Source organism: Colias philodice, chromosome 11 (genome assembly GCF_061535455.1).
Source record: "Colias philodice isolate Cphi_HAF_F1 chromosome 11, ilColPhil1 Martin Lab GWU primary, whole genome shotgun sequence".
Taxonomy (NCBI): domain Eukaryota; kingdom Metazoa; phylum Arthropoda; class Insecta; order Lepidoptera; family Pieridae; genus Colias; species Colias philodice.
The window spans coordinates 12236351-12262398 of NC_143096.1; the positions used below are offsets into that span (position 1 = coordinate 12236351).

Below are 26048 nucleotides of genomic sequence, written 5' to 3' on the forward strand. Positions count from 1 at the left end.
ACGTTTTAGCATAATATAAATTACTAAAACGAGAAAAATCATTAGGTTAGGTTCCTTTTGAGTTGTAAATTAGGTTAGTGCCTATCATTTCAATAAAAAAAAAAAATTAACGACTTTATTTTATACTATACGGTTGGCTTGGTGACCCTGCCTGCCAAGCCACTGGTCGTTGGGTGGGTTCGATTCCCACCCGGGGCAAATATTTGTGTGATGAACATAAGTGTTTGCTCTGTAAGCTTTAGTATGGGATCAGGTCTTTCCGTGTGTGAAAATTGTCCTGAAATATTTATTATTTATTTATTATATTCTATGAGGAAGGAAGTTACTCATTCGTAGCACTTTTTTCTCCTTTTTTTGTTGTTTTTACATCGATGACTCGGATTTTCAACCTGTTTGTTAACATTATATATTAATTGTGTAAGTATACGTGACGTCTGAACGTATGTAGTTAGTATTATTAATTGTGTCTGGGATTTATTTATAAAACGTGATAGGTATAGTTTACCTTCTTATTATTATAAAATTATTACACTCCAACGAATCTAATAGATTTGCCACGAAAAACCAAAACACATTTAAAGGTACCATTTTTGATCATAATAAAAATGATGATTTAAAATTAAATTGGGATTTCTTAATTTGCAGATAATAGGCATGACGACAGTATCCATAAATGATCGTATTAGTGTTTTTAAGGGAAAATGTATAATAAATAAATTAAATATAGCGACTTAGAAATCTTAAAAACATTAAGATTAATGAGATTATCAATAAAATAAAACATTGAAATTCTGAAGTTCGCCATTTTGACTAAAACACGCGTGACGTCACGCATAAGTAAACAACTCACGTCAGATGTATTTTGTTGTTATGAATATGTTGAGAATACGCATTTTTATTTATTTTCTATTGTTTCACGTATGCTTTATCGACTCAGAACAGAAATATAATTGCGAATTCACGAATACAAGGTTCGGGATTCTCCGCGCCAACTTTATACAATAATTTCTTATTATTTTTTCGCTTGAAATAATTACTAACACATTTTTGAGCATTATTTTTATGTGGATTCACACTGCAATACTGCACACCACTTATAAACTTTGTAATTCGTTTCTATAACACATATTAAATAAAGACTTTTTTAATTTTCTTCGCAATGCGTACAAATAATTACGTATTTACCAAAGTTTGACGTCACGCCTACGCCATGACACCTGCGAGCTGTTTTGGCACAGATATTAAATATTTTTTGAAAAATGGCTTTAATCTTCGTTAAATTTAAGTATATTACCGAAATATAGGGTTTTTCTTGTATAGTAAACGTATACACACATTATGGAAGAGAATTTCAAAATCTTTCGTCATGCCTATTAAAAATATAATAATTAATACTGTAGATACTGAATAATAATATATTGCTGTTATAATTTTCATTGCAATTACACTGCGTATTGATTGATTGATCAGTACTTTCCTAATAATTTTCCTAATATTTTCCTAATAAAATTCAATATTTGTTTTTTAATTGAAAAATAACATAAAATAACGAATATATACTTACTGAAACCGTAACTTATGTACTTCGATAGATAATAATGTATATTGTATAATCTACTTGTGTACTAAAATTACTTTTGGTTCAAGAGTATGTTCGTGAACTTTAACGCCCAAGGTTTTCTTTTCGGGACAAAACCTTTGTACTTTTCCAAGGGTGCTTATATACATAATATAATACTAGCTTTACGCCCGCGGCTTCGCCCGTGTTTTCAAAGAAAAACCTGTTCCCGTAGGATTTACGGGATAAAACCTATCCTATGTCCTTTCTCGGGTATCAAAATATCTCTATACCAAATTTTATGCAAATTAGTTCAGTAGTTAAGGCGTGATTGAGTAACAGACAGACATACAGAGTTACTTTCGCATTTATAATATTAGTATGGATATAAATATACACAGAGCTCGTCAGTTATAAACATAGACATATTTTATTACGTCACTATATTTTTATATAAGTAAGGATCAAGAACGATGAACTGTGACAGATCGTACAATTTGGGTCAGATTTTGTATGATTTTTAGATATCGGAATGCCCCGAAACATGACATCAACATTATTAATGTTATATACCTATATTTTAGGTACATCTTAATACTTAAGTATCACTACAATAAATTAATTGGTAAACTAAGTGAAAAAGTTCTTGTTTGTATGAGAAAATCTGTACATTTACAGTTTACGTAGATTCATCTCTACAAAGCTAATGTTATCCATTTCTGCAGTGGGTTAAGGCAAAATATTATGAATATTATACACAAAAATTAAAAATAATTATGAATAATAATCATCCATTGATAATATGGATCATGAACTTTTGAGGTCAGATTGACGATTGTACCGTATTTTTATATTATCATAAAAAATATAAAAATATAAAATAAAAATCTTTCCTTGTGTAATACAGATAATGACTGCAATTGTTAAAGAAAATTTACAATGTAATTGTTTAAGTGTTTTATTATTAATTGGTTTGTTTAAAAAGAAACAATGGATCGTGTGATCTAACGAATAGATTATGCTATTTATTTTTCCGAATATGAACAGCATAATTATTTTCATTTATATTTCATTGAAAGCTTTTATATTTTTTGCCAAAACACATACATAAATAAAAAAATGTTATCGTAAATGACATAATTTTTATATAAAAACGTATTTACAAATGTTGCATGGAAATAAAAAAAATTAACCTAGGTTCGTCTTACTGTTAATGAAAATTTATCCTCACTAGTTGTATATGTAATAATTGTATAATTAAAATACAAAATTGTCCTTCCGTTAGCGTAGCTAATATTAAGTACCTATTCTGTGCTTCCGTTACACTACAATGTGCTCAAATTTGTCCTTCCGTTAGACTACAGTGCTTTTTGCTCGAAAGAAATAGTAGGTAGGTATATCTGTTGATGAAGTTTTATTTGCGTGTTTAAAATTAGTTACATCCATTATAATAATTTAAAGTCATAAGCAACTGATGTGAAACGAAGGTTAAACTTTCTTAATATAAAATTGAATCGCTATTTTCCCTTGGTCACAGCATCACACGTGAATAGCTGGATTGTTTTGAAACCAACAATCTGATAATAGATGGTTTTAGGAAAAAAAATAAAAATGAAAAAAAGAATGTGCTAAAAATTATTTTTTAAAGTGAAACGTTTATTACATCGTCTCAAACTTTTTGGTCTATGTAGTTGTAGCGCATGTCGCGTGTATCGCGGCTGCCGAGTAGGTATACGGTATACCTAATCGGCAGCCGACCGTCACGCGACATGCGCTACACAAAGCAGTGTTCGGAACCGTTCGAACAGTTTCACTTTTACCGTGGTTTCATAAAACCACACAACATTTTTTCATAATTCGCGCGAATCCAGGCTTCTAATGTCTGACGGGTTAGTTTGTAGATAATGATATAATCTAGGTAAATAAAAAAATGATATTTAAAGTCTATCGCGTAACTATACACTGAGCCTAAATAAATATTTGCTTGTAAGTAAGTAGTGATTGGATAAAACTGTTTATTTATGACACGACTAGCACAATATTTGTTTTGAACAAGCCGTGCAAATAATCAAAGGTTATTTATTATCCTATTAGCATATCCTATCGTACTTTTTTTTAAGAATTCATATTTTTTATTTGCGTTAAAAATTAGCGCATATTACCTCACATTACGTAAATGAGGAGATGTTATATACATTAAAAAAAATCCAAAAAACCTTGTATTAAACTACACTTTATACACTCACACGATTAATTCTATTTAGGGCTGATTTTTCAATCCTTGGTTAAATTTTATCCGTCCAATAAAGTATTACACAATCAGATGAATATACAGATGTCACCTAAAAACTGTCAAAAAGTGGGCAAGTAACACATTTTTAAAATGGTTGTTTAATACGATATTCGATGAATAAGTTTTAACTAAGGGTTGAAAAATCGGCCCTTAGTCAATAATGGCCAGTTTCCGAGTTCTTTTAGAATAGGTTTTCGTTGTTAGTATGTTGACGAGAGTTTCCAACATTTATTTTAAAAACCTGTTTAATTGAATAAATGTCTACTTGAATAATTCAATTTTAAATGAAATTTAACAGCTTTTTTTGTAGTAATTTTTCTGTTAAGAGTTTCATCATAAACTTTTTTGAAGTGAAACTTCTTTATCGGGGTTGAAAAAAAATTTAGTGTAACATTTTTTCGTTACGCGTGACATTTTTCCGTTACGCGCCATCTTTTCTTATCCCTACCACGCGTGATTCGCCGTATTTATGTAAAGTTGCATATAATAAATTATTTTTTTGAAGAATAAGTTTCACTTCTTACGTGTGTACACTAACTAGTACACGCACACATTTTTTCGACTTCGATTTCCCTAGTGGTAGAAATAAATATTTTTTCATACTTATTTAATGTTGAGTCGTGCATTCAGCAACGCATTACCCGATAATAATCGAAGTTTATGTTATCGCCAATGCATAAAATATGTTTTATTGTCATATTATTTATAAGGCTTATCACCGTCCCCCATCAGGTGTTATTTTGGTTAAATGTCTATTGTTTTTTAAAAGGCTCAGAAAACCAGTCATAATTTTTCCTTCCATATACCTACCATTTTTCCTTTCTATACAGATAATATATTTTCTATATAATACCTATGCGATTCTCTATTCACTATTGGGTTAAAATGTACCTATGTTCACTTTTTAACACTAACAAATTATTTATTTTTATTACCAATATTTTCCAGCCCGCGAAAGTAGCTCAATCCCTTCTGCTATTCTGCCAAGGGCAAGGCTTGCTGACGTCACTACCTCCACCTGGTGTGGAACGACGCATGTCTCGCGCTATGTCTATGGAAGAATACGACAAGCCCAATATCCGCAGGTTGTCGCTCACACCGAACACTGCGGAGACACCACCGCCCAGGAAACTGTAGAGTGGTCTCGGGTTGGGTGTAGGGGAGGCGGTGTGATTGTGGTCAGTGCTGGCTATCACACCGTGGCGGAGTTGGCATTGGAGAAAGTTGTAGTGTAGTGATGTTAAAAGACGGTGTGATTGAGGTCAGTGCTGGTTGTTAGTCACACCGAATGTGGAGGAGACGCTGCTGCCGAGGAAGTTGTAGTATGTTAGTACTATGGCTGTAGTGTGAGTTTGGTAAGGTGTATGGTGTGATTGAGGTTTCCTGGGTCGGGTATAGCGGTTGGCGTGCGAGTATATGCTATGGGGATTTTTATGTAGACGTTTTTCGGTTGTTAGTTTTTTTTTGTTTGTTTAAATTTATTTTTTTGTGAAAGTCGAGAAAATTGTTATCAGAATCCCCATAGTTTGTTTATTTGGAAACAGAACAATAGCCTAAACTATAGGCTGTAATAGATAGAAAAGTTCTTAGGTACAATCACAGGTACAATTCTTTCAATTCTGCTCGCTCTTGGCTATAGTCGTCACCGGCCTCTGTGTGAACGATGTTTGCTTTAGATTTATAAATTTAAATTTTATGAAATATATTACAATATTATGATGTCATTGAAGCATCGTAAAATAATGCAAAATTTATTAGTTGTACATTTTTTTGTTAGAAAATAAGATATTTCAATTTAGTTCTGTAATTATTTACCATTGTTTCATTTTTTATTATAAAAATCATGCATTCATTTTCATTTTAAAGTGCTCTTTGTATGCAAAATATTTCATTTTCCTTATGAACGAATTCATGTCGTGTCAAACTTTTGAAAACAACAAATTTAAATTAAACTTATAAGCAGAACGAATAATTTTACAGGTAAATTAGCTTGGAGAAATTTTTGCATATGTAGTGGTGTGTATATTACTCAGATCTTAGAGCGCGTTTCCACTATATCGTTCTGGCCTATACAAAAATGTTTCGATATCCTAACATTACTATTTAATTTTATACTTATTCCTAGCAACACTTTTGTTTTCAATAAAAACAAGTTTTTATTTGAAAGAAAATGGTTTTGACTTTATAAAAAAAAATATATCATTCAATTTTACGTCCTTGAGCAAACGACAAGGCGACTACCGTGAAACAATAAAATATCGTGTCCATAATAATTTGTTTCATAATTAATATTTGACCATAATAATTACGAAACAAAACAAATAAATAAATCGTCACTTGATAGTGGAAAGTGGAAACACGCACAAAACCAGAATAAACCAGTTTACGCTGTCCGCAGGTGCCACGTGCAGTCGTTTGGTACCGTTAGAACATAAAGCACACATTTCATTCAAAAATTATAATTATTATGTACGTAGTTTAATTGATAAATTTTGTATTTGTTGATTGTTGTTATTATTTGTTATTATTGTTATAATATTTGTTGAAGTGAATTACATGTCCCGCAGCCGGAGGCCCCAAATGAAAACTCAGATGTACTTAAAAACTACATTTAATAGCTAAAATGAGACTTTTACACCCATGTCTGCACGATGCAGACCGGAGTTAAAGAATGAATTTATACAGTTTAATAATTATAAAGACGTAAGCTTGGATGCTAACTAAGGGAAATCGCATCCACATTCTATTCCCGTGCGAACGGCGTATTCAGCAGTTTTGTATGAAGGCAGGGCCATAACTAGTGTTTAATTTGGGTGTAAGTGTTGTAACTTTATATTGTTAATTCAAAATGGCTCCAGTGTGTTAAAACATGGTCGAGGCAAGCCTTTGACTTCTCAAACTAAAGAATTAAACTTTAAATGTCGTTTCTTTTTCAGGTTAGTAAATTTTTCATTTTAGTAACATTGTTAATGTAGAAGTTATATGTATGTTAAATGTGCAAATATTAAAATAAAGTCTCATCTTTTTCAGAGGAGAAACACATATAGTTTAATTTAAAATCCCTTATATATATAAAATAAAAACTAAAAATAAAATGTTGTTTTATTTTATTTGCTGACCATACACTACTACAAACGCAAAAATTTCTCCAAGCTAATTTACCTGTATAGTATTATATTTTCATCTCACTACTGTAAATTTGATCTTTTATTTATTTAATTCCCTTTTATAATCCGATTTGAAAAGTAAAACGAAATTTAAAAGTCCCTGTAGAACTTTGTTGAGCAAATGCACATGATGTATTTTTCTATTTAGGTTTAGGTTTAAAGACTTTATTACTCATAAGAACAATTATTAACAATATTTAGTAGAACTATATTATTATATAAATGATCAAAATAATACAAACGTAAAGAATGAAATTATTATTAAACATGTATTCTGAAAAATTAAACAATAATTAATATGCTGTAAATAATTTTCATTATACCCAATTTTAATTACCATTTGCTTAATGTAATAAATAATAATCCTTTTAAGTAATAATCGCATCACATGAGAATTGTGAGTCATTGAGCGTTAATTTATACGTAATTGAATACATAATAAACTCATGTACAGAAATTTATTTTGGAAGAATTTACTACCTAATCCATTGTATGAAAGAAAAAAAATCCACTAAGTTCTTTATACCTTTTCCTAGTAACGTAAAAACTAATAATAATAGTTTAATAAAACTAAAAAAACACGCTTTTTATAGAAAACCGAACTAAAAAATAGAAAATTTTATCAAATTAGTGTATTGTCATCGGTCCTCAATAAATCTACAAAGTTTGAACGAAATCTGGCCGTTTAAAGTGGGTCAAAATCGCGCTCAAAGAAGTCGGTTACAAACATACAAACATACAGGTGAAGCTAATATAAAGCGTGTAAAAAAGCATGTGAACAGCCCACCGTTCTCTTAAATCTTATGTTTTGGCATATTCATAACATTTATTTTCTATTTTGATTCTGTAATTATTGTAAGTTAGTTAAGAAAATAATTATAATGTATGAAATACAGTTACCTATTTATTGTTATGATTTATAGATTTAAAAATGTAGCTTGAAGATTAAGTCAAGATATTATTATAAATTATTATCAGTAATAAAGAAATACAAAATATATTGTGGTTTATATTATTTACTTGTTCCTTACCCCGTTTTTCTCTTCCAAGCTGAAATTGGTATACACCTTTTTCAATCTGGTGCATGTATCTAGTAATTTCCTATAGATTATAGAAAATTCAGCGACATGGTCCAAACTTTTAAACGCTCGGCTCTTCACTAATCACTATACCTATTATTATTCGAGTAGAGACGATTGAATCAAATCAATCCTCGAACTAAGTTCAAAAATAAAAATTAACATGATCAGAGATCTCATAATTGCCATAAGAGATCTCGTGAATGAAAGCCTCATATTATAAATGAAAAGAAACTTATTAGGTTAGGTAGGTACTTATACAAAATGCTTTTAATGATCCATGGTACGTAATATTTTCAAGGATACAAATGTTCTGAATTCCAATATTAATTAACATTAAGGCCCTTCGCTCATGGAGCTACTCAAAAATGACTGAACTAATCAGTAATTACGATTACAAACCAGTTACAAATTGTATCTCGCATACAACGCTACTCAAGTTATAAGGTTTCAGTCACTTGTCAATGTTTGCTCGTTCATTTTATCATAAAAAACAAAAAAACTCGGGAAACCAGTAGCGTGGAGACCGACACGACGCGTCGCGCGTGATTGGTTGTTAACGCGTTACTCACCAGTTAGTAACTAGTCGCGTCGTGTGCGAATCTCCATAGAACATGTATGGGCTGTGACGCTCAGGCAACTCGTTAGTAATTTGAGTTTGTGACTAGTTCTTTTTAAGTAGCTCCATGAGCGAAGGGCCTTATAATAGTGAAGTTCCTTCCTACTGCGGTTAAAGACAGGCGCGTATAATTCATTATCAGACCTCGGTTAATTGTTAAGGCCTTAAAAATTCGGTCAATGAAATGTTGGGTTCACAGACTGACCCTAAGATAAATATTTTTATCCTTGGTTAATGACCAACTATATAGTTTGTAAATGAATTTGGTACTAAATAAAACAAAATTTCGAAAAAATATACATTTATTAAAACAGACAACACTATCAAAACTTTTTAAACATTTCAATAAACGATACAGACGTACAAAACAATTACGCTTACAATATTAAGCACACCCACGGCTCGCAATTTTTCAAAATTGACTCAAAAATTTTAAATCCAAATTTCTCTGTCTAGTATTTGCTAGAGAATTTAGAAAAAAAAGCCAAAAATATAAACTAATCGCAAGTTTACTCGACAAAGAAAGAGGGAGTGGCATAAAAAAAAACTAAATGTTACTGACATGATTAATGATAAAAAAAAAATATTTTGGGCAAGTTGAGCATCGTCCGACCTCTGCGGACATTTTCATACCTTTAATTAAAATTTAACAATTTCTGCTATAATCAACATTATAACCATAGGGCCGCGGTTTTCTTGCGTCCGCTTTGGCGTCGACGCTCCTTCACCACGCTTTTTACTGGATTATCCATTTTCTAGACTGGTAACGCCAATGTATAAAATATTATCTTACATCTATGAATCCAATTTATTCAAGTTCAATATTTATTGCAATTGTGTAATAATATTCAAAGACAACTATATATACCGGCCGAATTGATAACCTCCTTTTTTTGAAGTCGGTTAAAAATGCATTAACTGCATATAAAACAATAACCCTGTACAATATTCACAAAAAGGCTTCAATAATTAATTCAACATCGACTAGACTATAAAGTTTAGAACTATAAAGCGTTACCAGTCAAAGCAATCAACAGCGCGGACAGTATATTGTAACAGCGGGCGAGCAGCGAGCGCGCAGTGACGTCACGTCCCGTCAGACATCCCACATCAGTGCGTCAGACGTGGACGTCAGCGCGTCAGATGACGTCATAGCGCGTCAGACATGCCACATCAATGCGTCAGACGTGGACGTCAGCGCGTCAGATGACGTCACAGCGCGTCAGACGCGTCACAGCTCGTCGTCGCAGCCGGGCGGCATGTCGCACGTCTCGATGGCCACCTCGTCGTAGTCCCGCTCCAGCGCCGCGAGGTCCTCGCGCGCTTCTGTAAACTCGCCCTCCTCCATACCCTCGCCGACGTACCTGAAACATTCAATTTATTTGTAAAAATTGTTATTTTGTATGAAACACTTAAAATAAATACTTATTTAAATCAACATAAGTTGGAACCTTCTAGACAATCCCTTAAAAAAAAGAGCACACGTGTCAGAAGTGAAACATCGTTGGCAAGATTTAAAGATACCAAAATCGTCGCCTTACTCCATGACGTGACGATATTGCCATGACTTTGACATTTTACTCTTCACACATCCTTTTTCACATCCTTTTTCATACACACACGCACACAAACACCCACCAGTGCACAAAGGCCCGCTTCGAGTACATGAGGTCGAACTTGTGGTCGAGCTTGCCCCACGCCTCCGCGATGGCGGTCGTGTTGCTCAACATCGACGCGGCGCGCTTCACCTGCGCCAGGTCGCCGCCCGCCACTACTGACGGCGGCTGGTAGTTGATGCCCACCTGTAAGGAAAGATAAACATTTATTAGAACAACACTGAAAATAAATTATACGTGTTGGGAAAGAAATTTTTTTTATTAGCACAATAACAGCACATACATAAAAATATATATTATAACTAGCAGTCCGCCCCGGCTTCGCCCGTGGTACATATTTACGTTTTCTCTACGTAAGAACCATCCTCGTACTTCAAGGAATATAATAAAAAAAGAATTAACGAAATCGGTTCAGCCGTTCTCAAGTTATGCGCTTACCAACACATTTTGCGATTCATTTTTATATATAAGATAAAAATTTCTTTATTTGTTACAAAATTTTTTTACATATGTTGCATTGAGCCCCACACTAGGATCCCCTGTGTTGTGAGGCTCAATCTCTTTCATCATATTACATAACAAAACAACAGAAAAAGAAATATATATATATATTTTAAACAAATAATTGCTATTTTAAGTATTGAGAGTGTGTGTGTATATGCACGTACGTGTATAATTATGTGTGTGAGTGGATATGTTTATTTTAATATTCAGTAAAAGACAATATACATTAGACAATATATCATACAACATTACGGAAATTACAGATTATGGTAAGAGATTATTTTTAATTAAGAGTTTCCATGAGTATTAGAAATTAGAGCAAATGAAAGCGAGAAAGAAACCTATCTCATCATTACATTACATTCAGGAATCGAACCCATGTGATGCCATGAATGATGTGATAATATAATGCAATGTGATGAGACGACGTGTATGCTGTTGTGATGTGTGATGTATTGCACGCTACGGCATGTGTGACGTCACATGTAATCAGTAACGTCACGTGTGACACGCCCTATCGCATCACCTTAAAGCCGGTGGGACACCAGTCCACAAAGCGGATCCCGGCGCGTCCCTTCATGCCGGCGATGGCCGCGTTCACGTCCTTGGGCACGACGTCCCCGCGGTACAGCAAGCAGCACGCCATGTACTTGCCGTCGCGCGGGTCGCACTTCACCATCTGGTTCTGCGGCTCGAACAGTTCTGCGGTGATCTCAGAGACGGACATGCCCTCGTGGTACGCCTGTCAATAGTTCGGGCTTGAAAATTGTAAATATAAAAATAGTAGATTACTGCACGTAATAAATCTGTGTTCCCCTAGTACCTACTAGGGAAGCGCTACCATCTTAGACCACATCTTAGCTTTCCATCACTCGAGAACCACAAGGTCAAGCGCTTCCCTATCTACAATAACAAAAAAAAAATGTATTAACATTGCATTGACAGTGGGGACGCCTATAGTGGTAAATAGTAGCTTTAGTCGTCGTAGGATAGTTCGAGCTTGAACATTATTTATTTTATTTTATTTTATTTATTTGATTTGCCAACAGATGTACATCTTATATTTATAATATACTAGCGGTCCGCCCCGGCTTCGCCCGTGGTACATGTTTACGTTTTCTCTACATAAGAACCATCCTCGTACTTCAAGGAATATAATAAAAAAAGAATTATCGAAATCGGTTCAGCCGTTCTCGAGTTATGCGCTTACCAACACATTTTGCGATTCATTTTTATATATAAGATTTTGAGTATGTGACATAATTAGCATACATAGCAAGATGTAGATCCAATTACAGGCAAATACAACATGCGTTTTTGAGTTATTATAATAATTAGATATAATAATTAGAGAATTATAATAATTTAGATAGTAAGTGATATCGAGAAGACAAAAGACTTATCGGGGCGGTCTAATGTAAAATGCTATGTGTATAATCTATAATATAAAAATGAATCCCAAAATGTGTTGGTAAGCGCATAACTTGAGAACGGCTGAACCGATTTCGTTAATTCTTTTTTTATTATATTCCTTGAAGTACGAGGATGGTTCTTACGTAGAGAAAACGTAAATATGTACCACGGGCGAAGCCGGGGCGGACTGCTAGTAATAAATAAAATTCACAACGACAATTTGAAAAATAACATTCTGAAATATTATAAGATATTAATTTAAGATTGTATCACCTCACATTGCTATTAGTATGAGCATAATTTATCATACAACAGGCGTCACAATAGTTAGCTTTCAACCGCTAGTCTAGTCTGAAAATATTTTTAAATAAATAAATACTTAAAAAAAACTTGAAATACCAGTATCACCTTATCAGCAGAGACCACGGGCGCGTACGCAGCGAGCGGGAAGTGTATCCGCGGGTACGGGACCAGGTTCGTCTGGAACTCCGTCAGGTCCACGTTCAGCGCGCCGTCGAACCGCAGCGACGCGGTTATCGACGATACCACCTATATAATGAGTGGTTTATTTCAATAAATATGTTTATCTGAAGGTGCATACAAAGAAGGTTAGGTATATATCCCAAGGTTAATGTTAGTTTACTTAGCCCAAAAAAGACGTATTTAAATTGAAAACCAAACTAGTCAGAAACTATTTTGAAAGACAATCTGTGTGGTTTCAGACAGTTTTTTGATAAGCTATTATTATAGAAGATGCTAAAAATTTATCATAATTTATCGCAAAAGCAAAGTATGTAGATTGTAGAATGTGCAACTAGCAAGCAAGCATTAATAAGAACTTTAAGTTAAACTATAGAAATATATGAACAGGAAATCTGATTTCCTTTTGTATCACCAAAATAGACATACGTACAGTTAAAAACTATTGAAAATTACCTGTGAAATAAGCCTATTCAGGTTGGCATACGACGGTCTTTCAATGGACAATCTCCGCCTGCAAATATCATATATCGCCTCATTGTCCACCATGAAGGCGCAGTCCGAGTGGCCGATGGTCGCGTGCGTTGTGAGCACCGCGTTGTATGGCTCTACTACCGCTGTAGATACCTGAATACAGGTTTACTCTACTGTAAGATTTGGACATATCTAAACACTAGCTGTGCCCCGCGGTTTCACCCGCATTGCTCCGCTCCTGTTGGTCTTAGTGTGATGAGGGCTATCTAACACCGAAGAATTTTTCAAATCGGACCAGTAGTTCCTTAGATTAGCGCGTTCAAACAAACTCTTCAGCTTTATAATATTAGTATAGATTTAGGTATCTACACCTAAATAAAAATTTTAGGTATGTTTAAAATCTAGAAAATGTGTCAGGTAGAACACGTATGTAACTGTAAGCTGACGCCGCGCTATGACGCCGAATTGTGTCGTGCAACGCTGTAATATATCGCCAAACAGAAAGCCAGCGCTCCGACTATTTCATGTACAAACAAAATAAAAAATGTGTAGTGCCAAAAATGTAAAGTTTCATATTATTATCTAAACATGACTTCAAATACATATTGTAATTTGAAATTGAATTTAAACTATTGTGTTGTAATTAATTTAATATTTGCATGTCAATCAATTGGTAATTCGAATTCGAAAACAAACTATCTTTGTTTATTTCTGTTACCTACCACAATAATTCATGCTAATAAATATTTTTAATTACGAATTCACATAATTATTATGATAATCTACATACCTGAGGCGCGGGATAAATAGCGAACTCCAACTTGCTCTTCTTGCCAAACTCTTCAGAAAGTTTTTCCATCAGCAGCGACGTGAACCCTGAACCCGTGCCGCCTCCGAACGAGTGGAACACGAAGAAACCCTGGAATAAATATATTTTACAATTACTCAAATGTTTTTTTTTATCTCCTTTATGGCGTCAAACAATTACACTAGCTGCTACGAGTACAAGAAAGTTTGATATTTTCATATACTTATTATTTTTTATTATCTAAATTTTTCCAAGAACCACTGGATAATTTCAAGTTAAAATGATTAAAATCGTGAAAAGCTAATCGTAAAGGAACTAAACTAAATGATCAACATTAATTTGATATTAATTATAAGGCTTAGGTATATACATTTTGGCATATAGACATTATTAGGCTTTGTCCATTTTTACTAAACTTCGATAATCTGGAGATGATGTAAGGAATTGTTTACAATAAAATCGAAATAAAAGTATGTAAATAAATAGTGGAACTAGTAAATTGTGGAAACACACAATTTACTAAAAAAATTTAAAATTAAAATTAATGTGCCCTATAACTTCGAAAACCTCACATGCAGCCCCGTGCACTGGTCAGCCAGTTTCCTGACCCGCTCCATAACAGATCCTAGTATCTCCCAGCTGGTCAAGTTTAAGTTTCCCCGCGTGTAGTTGTTAGCCGCATCCTGGTCTACGATCAATATTCAACATTTATCTTCCAACTCACCTGCAGCCCCGTGCACTGGTCAGCCAGTTTCCTGACCCGCTCCATGACGGGCCCGAGCACCTCCCGGCCGGTGGAGTAGTGTCCCCGCGCGTAGTTGTTCGCCGCGTCTTCCTTGCCCGTGATCAGTTGTTCCGGGTGGTAGAGTTGGCGGTACTCGCCTGATCGGACTTCGTCTGGTGAAAGTGGAATCACTACATAGTATAAAAAAAGTCGCTTTCTCTGTCCCAATGTCCCAATGTATGCTTAAATCTTTAAAACTACGCAACGGATTTTTATGCGGTTTTTTATATATAATTTATATAATTTATTATGTTTTAGACAAAGCGGGCGAAGCCGCGGGCGGAAAGCTAGTATATAATAAACGCATAGGAATAATAAAATAAAATATAATAAAAGTTGTGAATAATTAATCCATAGAAAGAATGCGCAGTTGTACCAGGCATAATGGAGGGTAAAAGTTTATCATATAACGGTGCATTTACAAACGAAGACAGGGTATAGAAACTTTTCTAACGCTCTAAGAACGAAAGAATGCTCTACGCCTGCTTATGTTAAAATAATTTTATATAGTGGGGTTAGAATGAGCATTCGCTCGTTTGATGTAAATGCACTGTAAGATGATGAAATGAAAAATTAGATGAAAAATTATTTAAAGATACGATATTTAGATAATAGATAAAATCAGGTATGACACGTTGCTTCTAAGTCATCAGTATGTCTATAGGAACTGCTTCTACAAGACGTGATGCGAGTCATTTCTGTTATATACTGCCGACACTAACCAATAACAGTTTCCTCCAGATCCACCATCACCACCCTAGGCACCATCTTGCCTCTATCCGCCTCAGAAAAGAAGGTATTAAAGCAGGAATCTGCAGCGTTCGGTTCAGTCTCACAGAGGGGCAGTGTGCCATCGGGACGGATGCCGTGCTCGAGACAGTATAACTGCCAGCATGCTACGCCCATCTGCACCCCCGCCTGCCCCACGTGGATTGAGATGCACTCCCTCTGCTCAAGCAAAATTAGGACTTGGTTTTATTTCTCAATGATAATGAGTCGAAAATTAATTCACATGACGTATGAACCGTAGGGAAGTAACTTCCAAAGGCTACATATTGGAACAAGATAAAGCTTTGTTACATTGCGTATAGTATGACAACTGTTGACATAATTGAGAAATAATACTACTATCAATAGTTTTTAAAGTAATGTCCGTTCCAAATAAATTCATGGCACGCATGTAATTTACTTATAGTATTATTGTAAATCATTTCAATTTTCAATGCAGTTTATAAATAAACACGCCGGAAAACTAACTTTGTAGATGCACTGCATGCATGATTTAGAAGATCAAATGCAAAATTTAAAACATAAATTACTTTCAAAAATAAAATACATAATTTTACATCGTTTTTCGTTCTTAAATTAATGTAATAAAGAAAATGTAGAGAACTAGGATGTGTATGTACTATTTAAAGAACTTAAAAATACTCACCATCATAAATACTAGTAATTTTGGTAAATCCGGTATAAAATAGTATAAAAAAACGTGTAAACTAAAACAGATTTACAAAAATTTTGGTGGAACTGAAATTTTGAAAAAAAAAATTGCAAATCAGCGCCCGACTGGTGGGCCGCTCAGATCTATTGTAAAAAAACTTCAAAATTGTTCCATTCCTTGATCTATTTTTTTTTATGAAAAATAATTCAAATTTGTCAATGGCCAGTAACTAGATACAAAAATTTACGTAAAGAGGTTTTATATAAAATGACTTCAACAGAGGTTTCTTTACAAGCGAAATAAAAAAATGGAAATAGCCACGAAATAATATATGTAGGTATATAGTTAAATGTTTATTTTTTGTGTGTAAATTGAAGTTGTATACTAGTTTAATTTTTTTTTATAAAATAAGGAAATTCGATCAAGAGGCGGGAACAGAATTTTTATACTTGTTCCCCTGCTTGTGTGTGTGTGTTTAATAAATTACCACAAAATAAAGTAGATTAACCTTCATCTATTTTAGATATTTCTTACAAAAATTAAATTTTCTAAAAAAAAATTATTGCCATAGACCTAAAACTTTATAGACATGCGTTCAAAAGTGTTGTATATTATAGGGTGGCAAGTACGTCACTATGGGGAGGGTGCACCCCTAAGTCCGAACTATTAGAGAACAATGGCCACCCCATCGGGTACCCCAGAATTTTGACATGCTGGTACTGTACATGTAAGTTAATTTGCATTTTTCGCAGTGGGGTAGATTTTAGGAAATTATTTTTCTCTTATAATTTTCAATGTAAATATGTAGGAAAATTATGATGAGTCGAATTTTTAAATATTAATAAGCTGTAAGAAAAAGCAAACAAATTTTGAAAGTGAAACAATTTACTTAGTATCTGCTCCATAATTCATTCACAGGAATGACCCAATTATAATATCACAAATAACAATAGTTTTTAGCTTACTTATGCAAAAAGTGCCGAAACGATTTTATCCTACTACTATTATAAAGGCGAAAGTTTGTAATTTGTAAGTATGGATGTATGGATGTTTGTTACTCTTTCACGTAAAAACTACTGAACCGATTACAATGAAATTAAGCACACATATAGAGGGTAACTTGGATTAACACATAGGATAAGTTTTATCCCGGAAATCCCGCGGGAACGGGAACTATGCGGGTTTTTCTTTGAAAACGCGGGCGAAGCCGCGGGCGGAAAGCTAGTTAACAGATAATTTATTGTTTTTATCTGATTACTAGATTTCCGCCCGCGGCTTCGCCCGCGTTTGCAAAGGAAAACCCGCATAGTTCCCGTTCCCGTGGGATTTCCGGGATAAAAACTATCCTATGTGTTAATCCAAGTTACCCTCTATATGTGTGCTAAATTTCATTGTAATCGGTTCAGTAGTTTTTACGTGAAAGAGTAACAAACATCCATACATCCATACATCCATACATCCTTACATCCTTACAAACTTTCGCCTTTATAATAGTATTAAGATTTATCACGTGATTGATACCGCGGGCTGCAGCAAGTAATTAATAATGTGCAAGTTATTAAATAATATTTATTTCAGGCTTATTTCATTTATTAATTTGTATTGTCTTATAAAAGGCAAAAGCTTTCTATATTTCTCTGTTTACAATATGAAAAAGGGTGAAGTATTACAAACTTTTATCAATAAATTCAAGCGGCTGTAAATTAACCAAAAACATTGCACACAATCCCACAAATTTGAATCCGTGTAAACATTAATTAACATGGTCATGCTCAACCATTATTGTCATACAAACATGCATTGGATCCAAGCCCTTCAAGTATTTTGAATATTTAATTTGGTAACAGAATGGTGACAATTGATTCGTTACAGTTATTATAATATACAACTGTTGTATCAGTGATTAGTGGTCGAATTTGTATGGTTTTTATGTTGTATGTTTTGTTTGTTGAGCTTTAAATAAGAATAATTGTATGTAGAGCTTTTTGTGTATGCTCTAGGTTTAGTGCCTAAATTTTATACACCATATTGCAATTGCTTTTAGTAAATACTAGCTTCACTCCGCGGTTTTACCCGCGTGGCTCCGCTCCTGTTGGTCTTAGCGTGATGATATATACCTAGCCTATAAGCCTTACTTAATAAATGGGCTATCTAACACCGAAATAATTTTTCAAATCAGACCGGTAGTTCCTGAGATTAGCGCGTTCAAACAAACAAAATCTTCAGCTTTAGAATATTAGTATAGATAAGATAGGAATGCCACTGTTACCGATACTATAAACTTCATTTAGGATACGAAAAGACGAGAAGATATTATTATAATCGCACATGTATTTCTGTCATTTATTAAGGTTTCTCATGAAGAATATTTAAATAATTGCCAATTTTTCTAGCAAACATATCTATAAAGGTAATTTTCTAAATTATTAATAACCGGAAAATGTAAATCAATGGTATTAAATTATTTATCTATACATATAATAAAATCGTAGGAAAGTCAAAACTGTACATTGAATATTTTTTTAAAAGAATACATAATCCATGATCTATAATCGATGTAGAAGCCAAAAACATAGATTTTAGAATTTTTGTCTGTTTGTCTGTTTGTCGGTTTGTCTGTTTGTCTGTTTGTCTGTATGTTTGACCAGGCTAATCTCGAAAAGTACTGCATAGATTGACTTCAAATTTTGCATGAATATTACTAACAGGTCGGGTCAGGTTATAGGCTACATATTATCAAGCTATCACCTGCGGGGGAGGAGCTGTGAACCTTTATTTTTCTTACGTATTCTCTGTACTACGATAGCGTACAATCTAAAGACTCATGTTTAAATGTTGTTTTTGAGTAAGCCATGCTATTGTCTACCTTTACACTATAAAAACTACGTCATTTAAGTAATTTTGGCAGAGAAACAGTATAATGAATCTTAGTAGTATAAAGACAAATTTAAAACAGCGCCATCTATGAGATTTCATTAAAATCAAATCAATTTACATATAATATTAACGCTTCTTGGAAATTCATAATTTAAATATTATGATGTTGGTGAGGTTGTTTTTTTTTTTAAAGTTAAATAAATAATTCATATCTTCCCAGAGTCCATTTCAGGTGCGCTTATATTTCATGTGAATATATGTACTAAATTTTTATAAGTGAGGGTAGATGTTTATTATTTGATGTCAAACAAGACACCATTACAGTTAATATAGGTAATAGTAGATAGATAACAGTGATTGTGTTCATTCGTTACATTGTTATAAATCTTCGGCTTTTTTTTTAATTTTCGCCTCCTTGCGTTCCCACAAAAGGTAAGTTGTAGCTTTTGTATTTATTCTTTATAATTATAATTATATAGTTAGACTCATGTTTTTAATTAGTTAAAGTTAAGTATGACAAAATAAGAAAATGATGAAATTTTATTTTTATGTAGGTATAACTTTTACAAGACTATATTAAACGCCCAAAGAAGGTCACTTTAGTTCTTGATAAAACTTTATTTGTTAGTAGCTTTTTAATAAAATAAGGTACAGTTATCTTTTGATTTTTTTTTATTTACAGATTCAATGTTAATAAAAATTGACGATATGCGTGAGGATGTACCGATGTAGTGGAAATTAGTAACCTTGCGCGTGGTCAATTATCAATCATCAATCATCAATCATCAATACATATAATAAAATTCTAGAAAAGTGATGTCTGTACAATGAAAATATGTAAAAAAAATTAGCAGGGGTTAAATTATTAAATCGATCCCAAACCCAAAACTGTAGTTAAAAATTTAACTTAAGCTGAGGTAGTAGGGGGAGGGGTCAAATTAGAATTATGCTTACTTCTAGGTAAATTTTCTACATAAAATGTCCTTTAAATTATTTCGTATTATATTTTTAACCCCCGACGCAAAAAGATGGGTGATAAGTGTTTTACCGCTATGTGTGTTTGTGTGTGTAATCCGAATTAGATGCGGTTTTCATGTTAGGCAGCATATTTTCCGACGCTGGTTCTTAGATAAAGTGTATCAAAATCGGTTCATCCATTTATTATACCTTTATAGGGGTAAAAGTGGGAATGTGGGAAAAAATATTAGTTATATTTTTATCCAATTCGGTTTATCCATTACAGCTTCTATTAGATTACAGCGGTAAAAGTGGGAATGAACAATAATGGAGTGTTGTCAAAATATAATATACTCAAGCGGTAGATATATCAAAATATGAAAGAGCAACGTGTGAATTATAATTAATAATGTTTTATCGAAATCGATTCATCCGTTTATTACATATAGGGCACTTTAGGGGGTGACAGTGGTTAGATAAATAAACCAAATGGAGCATCAAACGATAGGATATGACGTGTACATATAGGTACAATTAGATAATATGGTTTACATCAAAATCGGTTATCCCATTTACTAGGGGTGGAAAGGGAATGGGTTGAAAGTCTATTAAAGAAGAGGGGGATATGGGAGCGAGAGGATAGCCACACACTGGAAATTTTGAACTCTACTCAAAGCCACATAGGCCTGGCCCTTGGCAATTTTTTTTCCTAAAGATACCACTTCTTTTGTCACTGTGGTCCATTACAATTTGTGCCCGGTTACGGGCACCGTAACCGTGCACAAATTGAAAGATGTCAAGGAGCAACAAACTTATAGATATCAATATGATGTAGGAATGTAAAATTTATTATTTATTTATTTATTTTGGTCTACCAACGTTTGTTTACATTACATATAACATATCAAAATTCATATACACAATTATAAGGTCAATGTAAAAAAACACTTACAGGTAAACACAACATGCGAAAACTAAGTTTAAAAGTATACAATATAAGCGATAAACAAAAAAAAACAATGATATATAATGTACTTAATCTATCCTATTCCAAAATGGAGGTAGGTCTCGCTTACTTGAAAATAAGAAACCGAATTTAAAAATTTAAAAATTAAAAAAAAAGCAACGCAACGAATGTAAAGGAATAAATAATAATTTTACAAACTTCCCGACGATCTTTAAAATTAAGTACCATTATAAAAAAATATAATATATGATATGATAATGATGGTATGGCAGCTCCGACGACTTTGTTTTTTTATTTTTATAAATATTTAAAATGGTATTTATTAATTTTTATTGCACGGTCTAAACGGTTTAGTTTCTACAGGCGTGAGACAGGAAAGATCTGCAGGCTGAGACGGCAGAGATTAGAATAAACGCTAAGGAATAGAAACTGCTATCGCTAATTATTATTGACATAAGCTCATCACATTTTAGTAATGGTTCGGTCACACTACCAAAATTACGACGACGACAACGACCAAAATTCTCATCCAGACCAATTTCGTTCAAAATAAAATATTAAAATTTCCCGTCATACTGGTACTCGGAAGAAAAAAATTTAGAGGTCAATTAATAAAAAATAGATTTTTTTCGATTTTCTAGGAGCTACCGTTTCTACGAAAAATCTATTTTTTCGATGAAAAAAACAATTCCAAGCACCAGAACGACAGGAAATTTTAATATTTTATTCTAATTGTGTTTAGCACTATTTTGTTAAATTGCGACTGGATGAAAATTTTGTTCGTGGTCGTCGTCGTCGTTGGTAGGGTGAACAAATCCTTAGCAAAACATCATACGCTTATGTCAATTATTAGTATCGATAGCGGATTCTATTCCTTTGCGTTTTGACGTTTGTCTCGGCGCTCAGTTGCTTCACGATTTATTATCAAAAACATCCATACAAGGAAGGAAGAAAAATAAATTTGCTCCCTTCCCCTCTGGTGCCTAAAAATAAATTTTACGTAGAAAATTAATTAGGTATTTATTTTTTTATTTTTTAGCTCAGTTTAGTAATAAATTTTAGTAACAATTCTTTGTATTATTTATGGTAGTACGTGTTTTTCCTTTAAATTCAATAAAAAAGACGGGTTGCACTCCGGGAGTGCCGGCAGAAGTGAATACTTGATTATTAACGTTGAGCATGTTTGATATTTTGGAATGGTATTCGTCTTACGCTTTTTCGATCAGGTCACGTGTCCTGACGCGAGTTTAAGATTTTATACCCATTACAGAAAAAGTGCTCAACGCCGCTAAAGAAGTTTTCACTTCAAAAATTAAGTAGTAACTACTATACAGTCACTATTCCACGCGGACGAAGTCGCGGGCACAGCTAGTATAAAATATGTATTATGTACCTACTTATTTTTTTTTTATTTCATACCTTCAACACAAAGCCCGTCAGATCAGCGTATAGTTTGACAAATAACTGTCATTCGTCAGAGGGTAGATCTCAGATAGATCTTATCAGCACAATTACCACTAATGCTGGGAGATAGCATCGGCTTTTATAAAGCTGTTTATCATCTCGCTTTATTATTGTTAGTGTTTCTTGTATATGAAGGAAAAAGACCCATTTACATGGTTGAGAAGGTGGCAACTTATTACAGACTACTCTAGATGTGGTTTTGAGCGATTGATAGGAAATTGGTTTCATCTTAGGCTAAAAATATAATAAATTCATTGAAATAAAGGTCTATAAACCTAAATAAGTACCATGACCTAAGCTTACATTTTACAAGTTTTATATTCTTGGCATATATTATAGTCCATACTAATAATATTATAAATGCGAAAGTAACTCTGTCTGTCTGTCTGTTATTCAATCACGCCTAAACTACTGAACCAATTTTCATGAAATTTGGTATGGAGATATTTTGATACCCGAGAAAGGACATAGGCTACTGTTTATCCCGGGAAAATGACGCAATCCCGGAAATCCCACGGGAACGGGAACTATGCGGGTTTTTCTTTGACTGCGCGGGCGAAGCCGCGGGCGGAAACCTAGTAGTTAATAAATTGAAACAGCTCTGTTTAATTAATTTTTCTTATATTATACATCACATCACCCTTATAATATGTGTTAACTAAACTGGATTTAATTCAGGTAGTTTATTCAATGTCGCCGTTTAATCAAGAGTCTAGGATACTATTATAGATATTAATGGAATGGCGGATTTAAACAGTTAGCTACGACACAAATATTACGTGAAAGTGAATCTTTCAGTTTATATTAGTACACTAGCGGTCCGCCCCGGCTTCGCCCGTAGTAGGTACATATTTACGTTTTCTCTATCTATGAACCATCCTCGTACTCCAAGGAATATACCTAATAAAAAAAGAATTATCGAAATCGGTTCACGCGTGATGCCGTGACCAAGGAAAACGGGTTTAATTTATATACATATATACTAGCGGTCCGCCCCGGCTTCGCCCGTGGTACATATGAAATATGAAAAATAGATGAAAAATATGAAAAATAGATGTTGGCCGATTCTCAGACTTACCCGATATGCACAGAAAATTTCATGAGAATCGGTCCACCCGTTTCGGAGGAGTATGCAGATTGCAGACTAACATTGTGACACGAGAATTTTATATATAAGAAGATAGATAGATAATATTATAGCGAGACGTACAAGAGTAGAGCTCATACTCTATCTAGTTTATTATATTTCTGTTTCCAGAATCTTCTAGAAAACATATCGCTCATTTGCTTCTATAACGTGACAAAGTCAAAATCTCAATTGTTGGGAAAACGCATTTGAAAGTTTAAAATTCCTGTAACTTTTTAATTATTATGCTAAGAATATTCAGCTCAATACAACATATTAAAACGTTCTCGTTTTTTTGAATCAAATTGTATTCAGAACAATAAGTCGGTTATTAAATTTATTATGATTATTTATTTCAGAAAGGGCCCTTCTTGTTGCGTTTTTCTTGTAAAAAGTGTGCAGTATTGCGTTACAAACAGATATGTATCATTTTTCTTGAAAAAAAAATTGAATAAAAATCTAAAACTTTACAAGTTATGTCGTATTGTTACGTTTTATTGATAATCAGTAATCTAAATGTATTGGAAATTTTAATTAAAACGTGTTACTGTAGTAGAAATCTTTTTATTTTTGTACTTTGTTTTACAAAATGAAAGATATTTTTGCGAAATTATTGTGTAACTTTCTCTGAAATACAAGTAATATACACATTTAAAAAAATATACAATTATAACCAGACATTAATATTTTTTGTTTTACTTTTACTCACAAACGTTGGCAATTATTATATTACGACCCGCCCCGAATTCGCACGGGTGCAATCCTGATACCTACCATCGATTTTTCTGAAGACTTTTTCATGTGTTAAATACTTAGTAGGTAAATTATTTTGATAAATCTCGTAGGGTTCAGAATGCGTTTGCAATGCAGGAGGAAAATAATGTAATTATTTACAACATCACATTAGAAACGTCAAAAATAACAGTTCATTCACCTATTTATGGATGCTATTATACAATATACATATAAACCTTCCTCTTGAATCACTTTATCTGTTAACAAAAACTGCATCAAAATTGCAAAACGGAAAGCATTCGGCCGGGGAAAACGACTTTGTTTTATATTTTGCTTATCTCAGTAATATTAGGAAACTAATCTTTATTGCGGGTCCCGGTCATACATAAATCAAATAAACATATTAGCAAAACAAATCACAGGTTCTTGTCTCGAGACAGCTTCTTGATCTCTCCTAAATTACAGTAATCTTTCAGTATTTCACGGTGTTGTTCTTCGGAAAAAAAAATTGACACTTGAAAATGCAGGTTTCCTTGCAGGATTCTCTTTTAGTTGACGGGGCGGCACAGTTTTTTTTGTAATGCTTTCGATTCGTAGGACTGTCTTGCATTTTTTAACTGATTTGTAATATTTTTTTTTTCATTTTTCTTTATTCAGTGGTATTTTTTACTCGTTTATGCTATAAAATAAATTGATTGTTTAATTCATATTTTGTATTTCGAGAATCGGTATGATCTTTTCGTTTTTCTAACTTAAGTGAATGTAAAATAAAATAATGAATATTTTCTCGTACAAGATTTACAAGCTTCCTAGACCGTGATTCCATCTGAAAAATAAATTAAGTAATCAGACAACATTTTTATCATTTATAATGCAACATTGTAGCGTATTCGTTGTAAAAATGTATTATTTTTTATCAAGAATGTGTTAACTTGAGATAACCAACATAAATACCAAACATTTTGTACTTTTATTATCAACTGTAACGGAACATCTTAAATTAACCAACAAAAAACATTGTTTATTTCAGCAACAACGGGACAATCCTATGTAAACCGTAGCATGCGAATACTATTTTTACTACAATAATGACCCACATACAAATGTCCCGTTATAGCTGCAAATATAAATCAGTAAAAAAACAAAAAGCTGTACTTACCTTTCAGCAAAACCGTGATACAATAAGCTGTTACGTTTTTACCGCAATCGGGCAGCAGTTTCCTTCTCAAGGGAGCAGCGACAACTGACTTAAACCGTTCTTGCATTAAATTCAAGAGTAAAAAGAGATTTCGCTAAACCGATAGTCGCCGACCTTTTCCCTAATAACTCGGTCATTTTTGGAGCTAGAAATATCGCGTTTTAGCAGCAAGTAGAGCGCGATGCGATGGATTCTACTGTATCATTATTCCATAACGATACATATGCTCGTTAACACGTTCTTGTCGCAAATGAGCGATATGATACTTTTACACCATAATGGATTTAATAGTAAAACACAAAGAAATTCGAATCACACGAACCAGTGACAATCCGTCCACAATGTTCCGAGGTGTGGACCAAACAAAAAATCCCATTTAGTCCACAGAGGCGGAATAATAACCGCTTTTTACCGGTTTAATCCGGATCAGATAACCGGGCCCCTAATGCGATGCCCGTTTGATATTCATGATGCCTCCAACGGGGATT

At 33.4% G+C, this 26048-nt stretch overlaps 3 protein-coding genes across 8 annotated transcripts in view; 2 read left to right on the top strand and 1 right to left on the bottom strand.

The window, feature by feature from the left end:
- The window catches only part of LOC149484920 (uncharacterized protein ZK1073.1), a 52247-nt gene extending 46415 nt beyond the window's left edge, over positions 1 to 5832 (top strand). For all 5 annotated transcript variants that reach the window (XM_089701206.1, XM_089701203.1, XM_089701204.1 and 2 more), the window contains one exon: positions 4800 to 5832. In XM_089701206.1, coding sequence (XP_089557332.1) covers positions 4800 to 4988 — 189 coding nt within the window. In that variant the 3' untranslated portion in view covers positions 4989 to 5832. The remainder of the gene's footprint in view (positions 1 to 4799) is intronic.
- The window catches only part of LOC149484919 (uncharacterized), a 99930-nt gene that overhangs the window by 50145 nt on the left and 23737 nt on the right, over positions 1 to 26048 (top strand). The window lies entirely within an intron of this gene.
- LOC149484923 (tubulin alpha chain-like) overlaps positions 9880 to 26048 on the bottom strand; it is a 31193-nt gene continuing 15024 nt past the window's right edge. Inside the window, exons 1-9 of one of the 2 annotated variants that reach the window (XM_089701199.1) lie at positions 16231 to 16322; positions 15518 to 15743; positions 14736 to 14908; positions 13994 to 14122; positions 13186 to 13356; positions 12658 to 12798; positions 11363 to 11578; positions 10355 to 10518; positions 9880 to 10080 (exon numbers count right to left, since the gene is read on the bottom strand). In XM_089701199.1, coding sequence (XP_089557325.1) covers positions 9948 to 10080; positions 10355 to 10518; positions 11363 to 11578; positions 12658 to 12798; positions 13186 to 13356; positions 13994 to 14122; positions 14736 to 14908; positions 15518 to 15743; positions 16231 to 16236 — 1359 coding nt within the window. In that variant the 5' untranslated portion in view covers positions 16237 to 16322 and the 3' untranslated portion in view covers positions 9880 to 9947. Of the gene's footprint in view, positions 10081 to 10354; positions 10519 to 11362; positions 11579 to 12657; positions 12799 to 13185; positions 13357 to 13993; positions 14123 to 14735; positions 14909 to 15517; positions 15744 to 16230; positions 16323 to 26048 lie in introns of those variants that run through there. The other variant, XM_089701200.1, reaches the window with a different exon arrangement.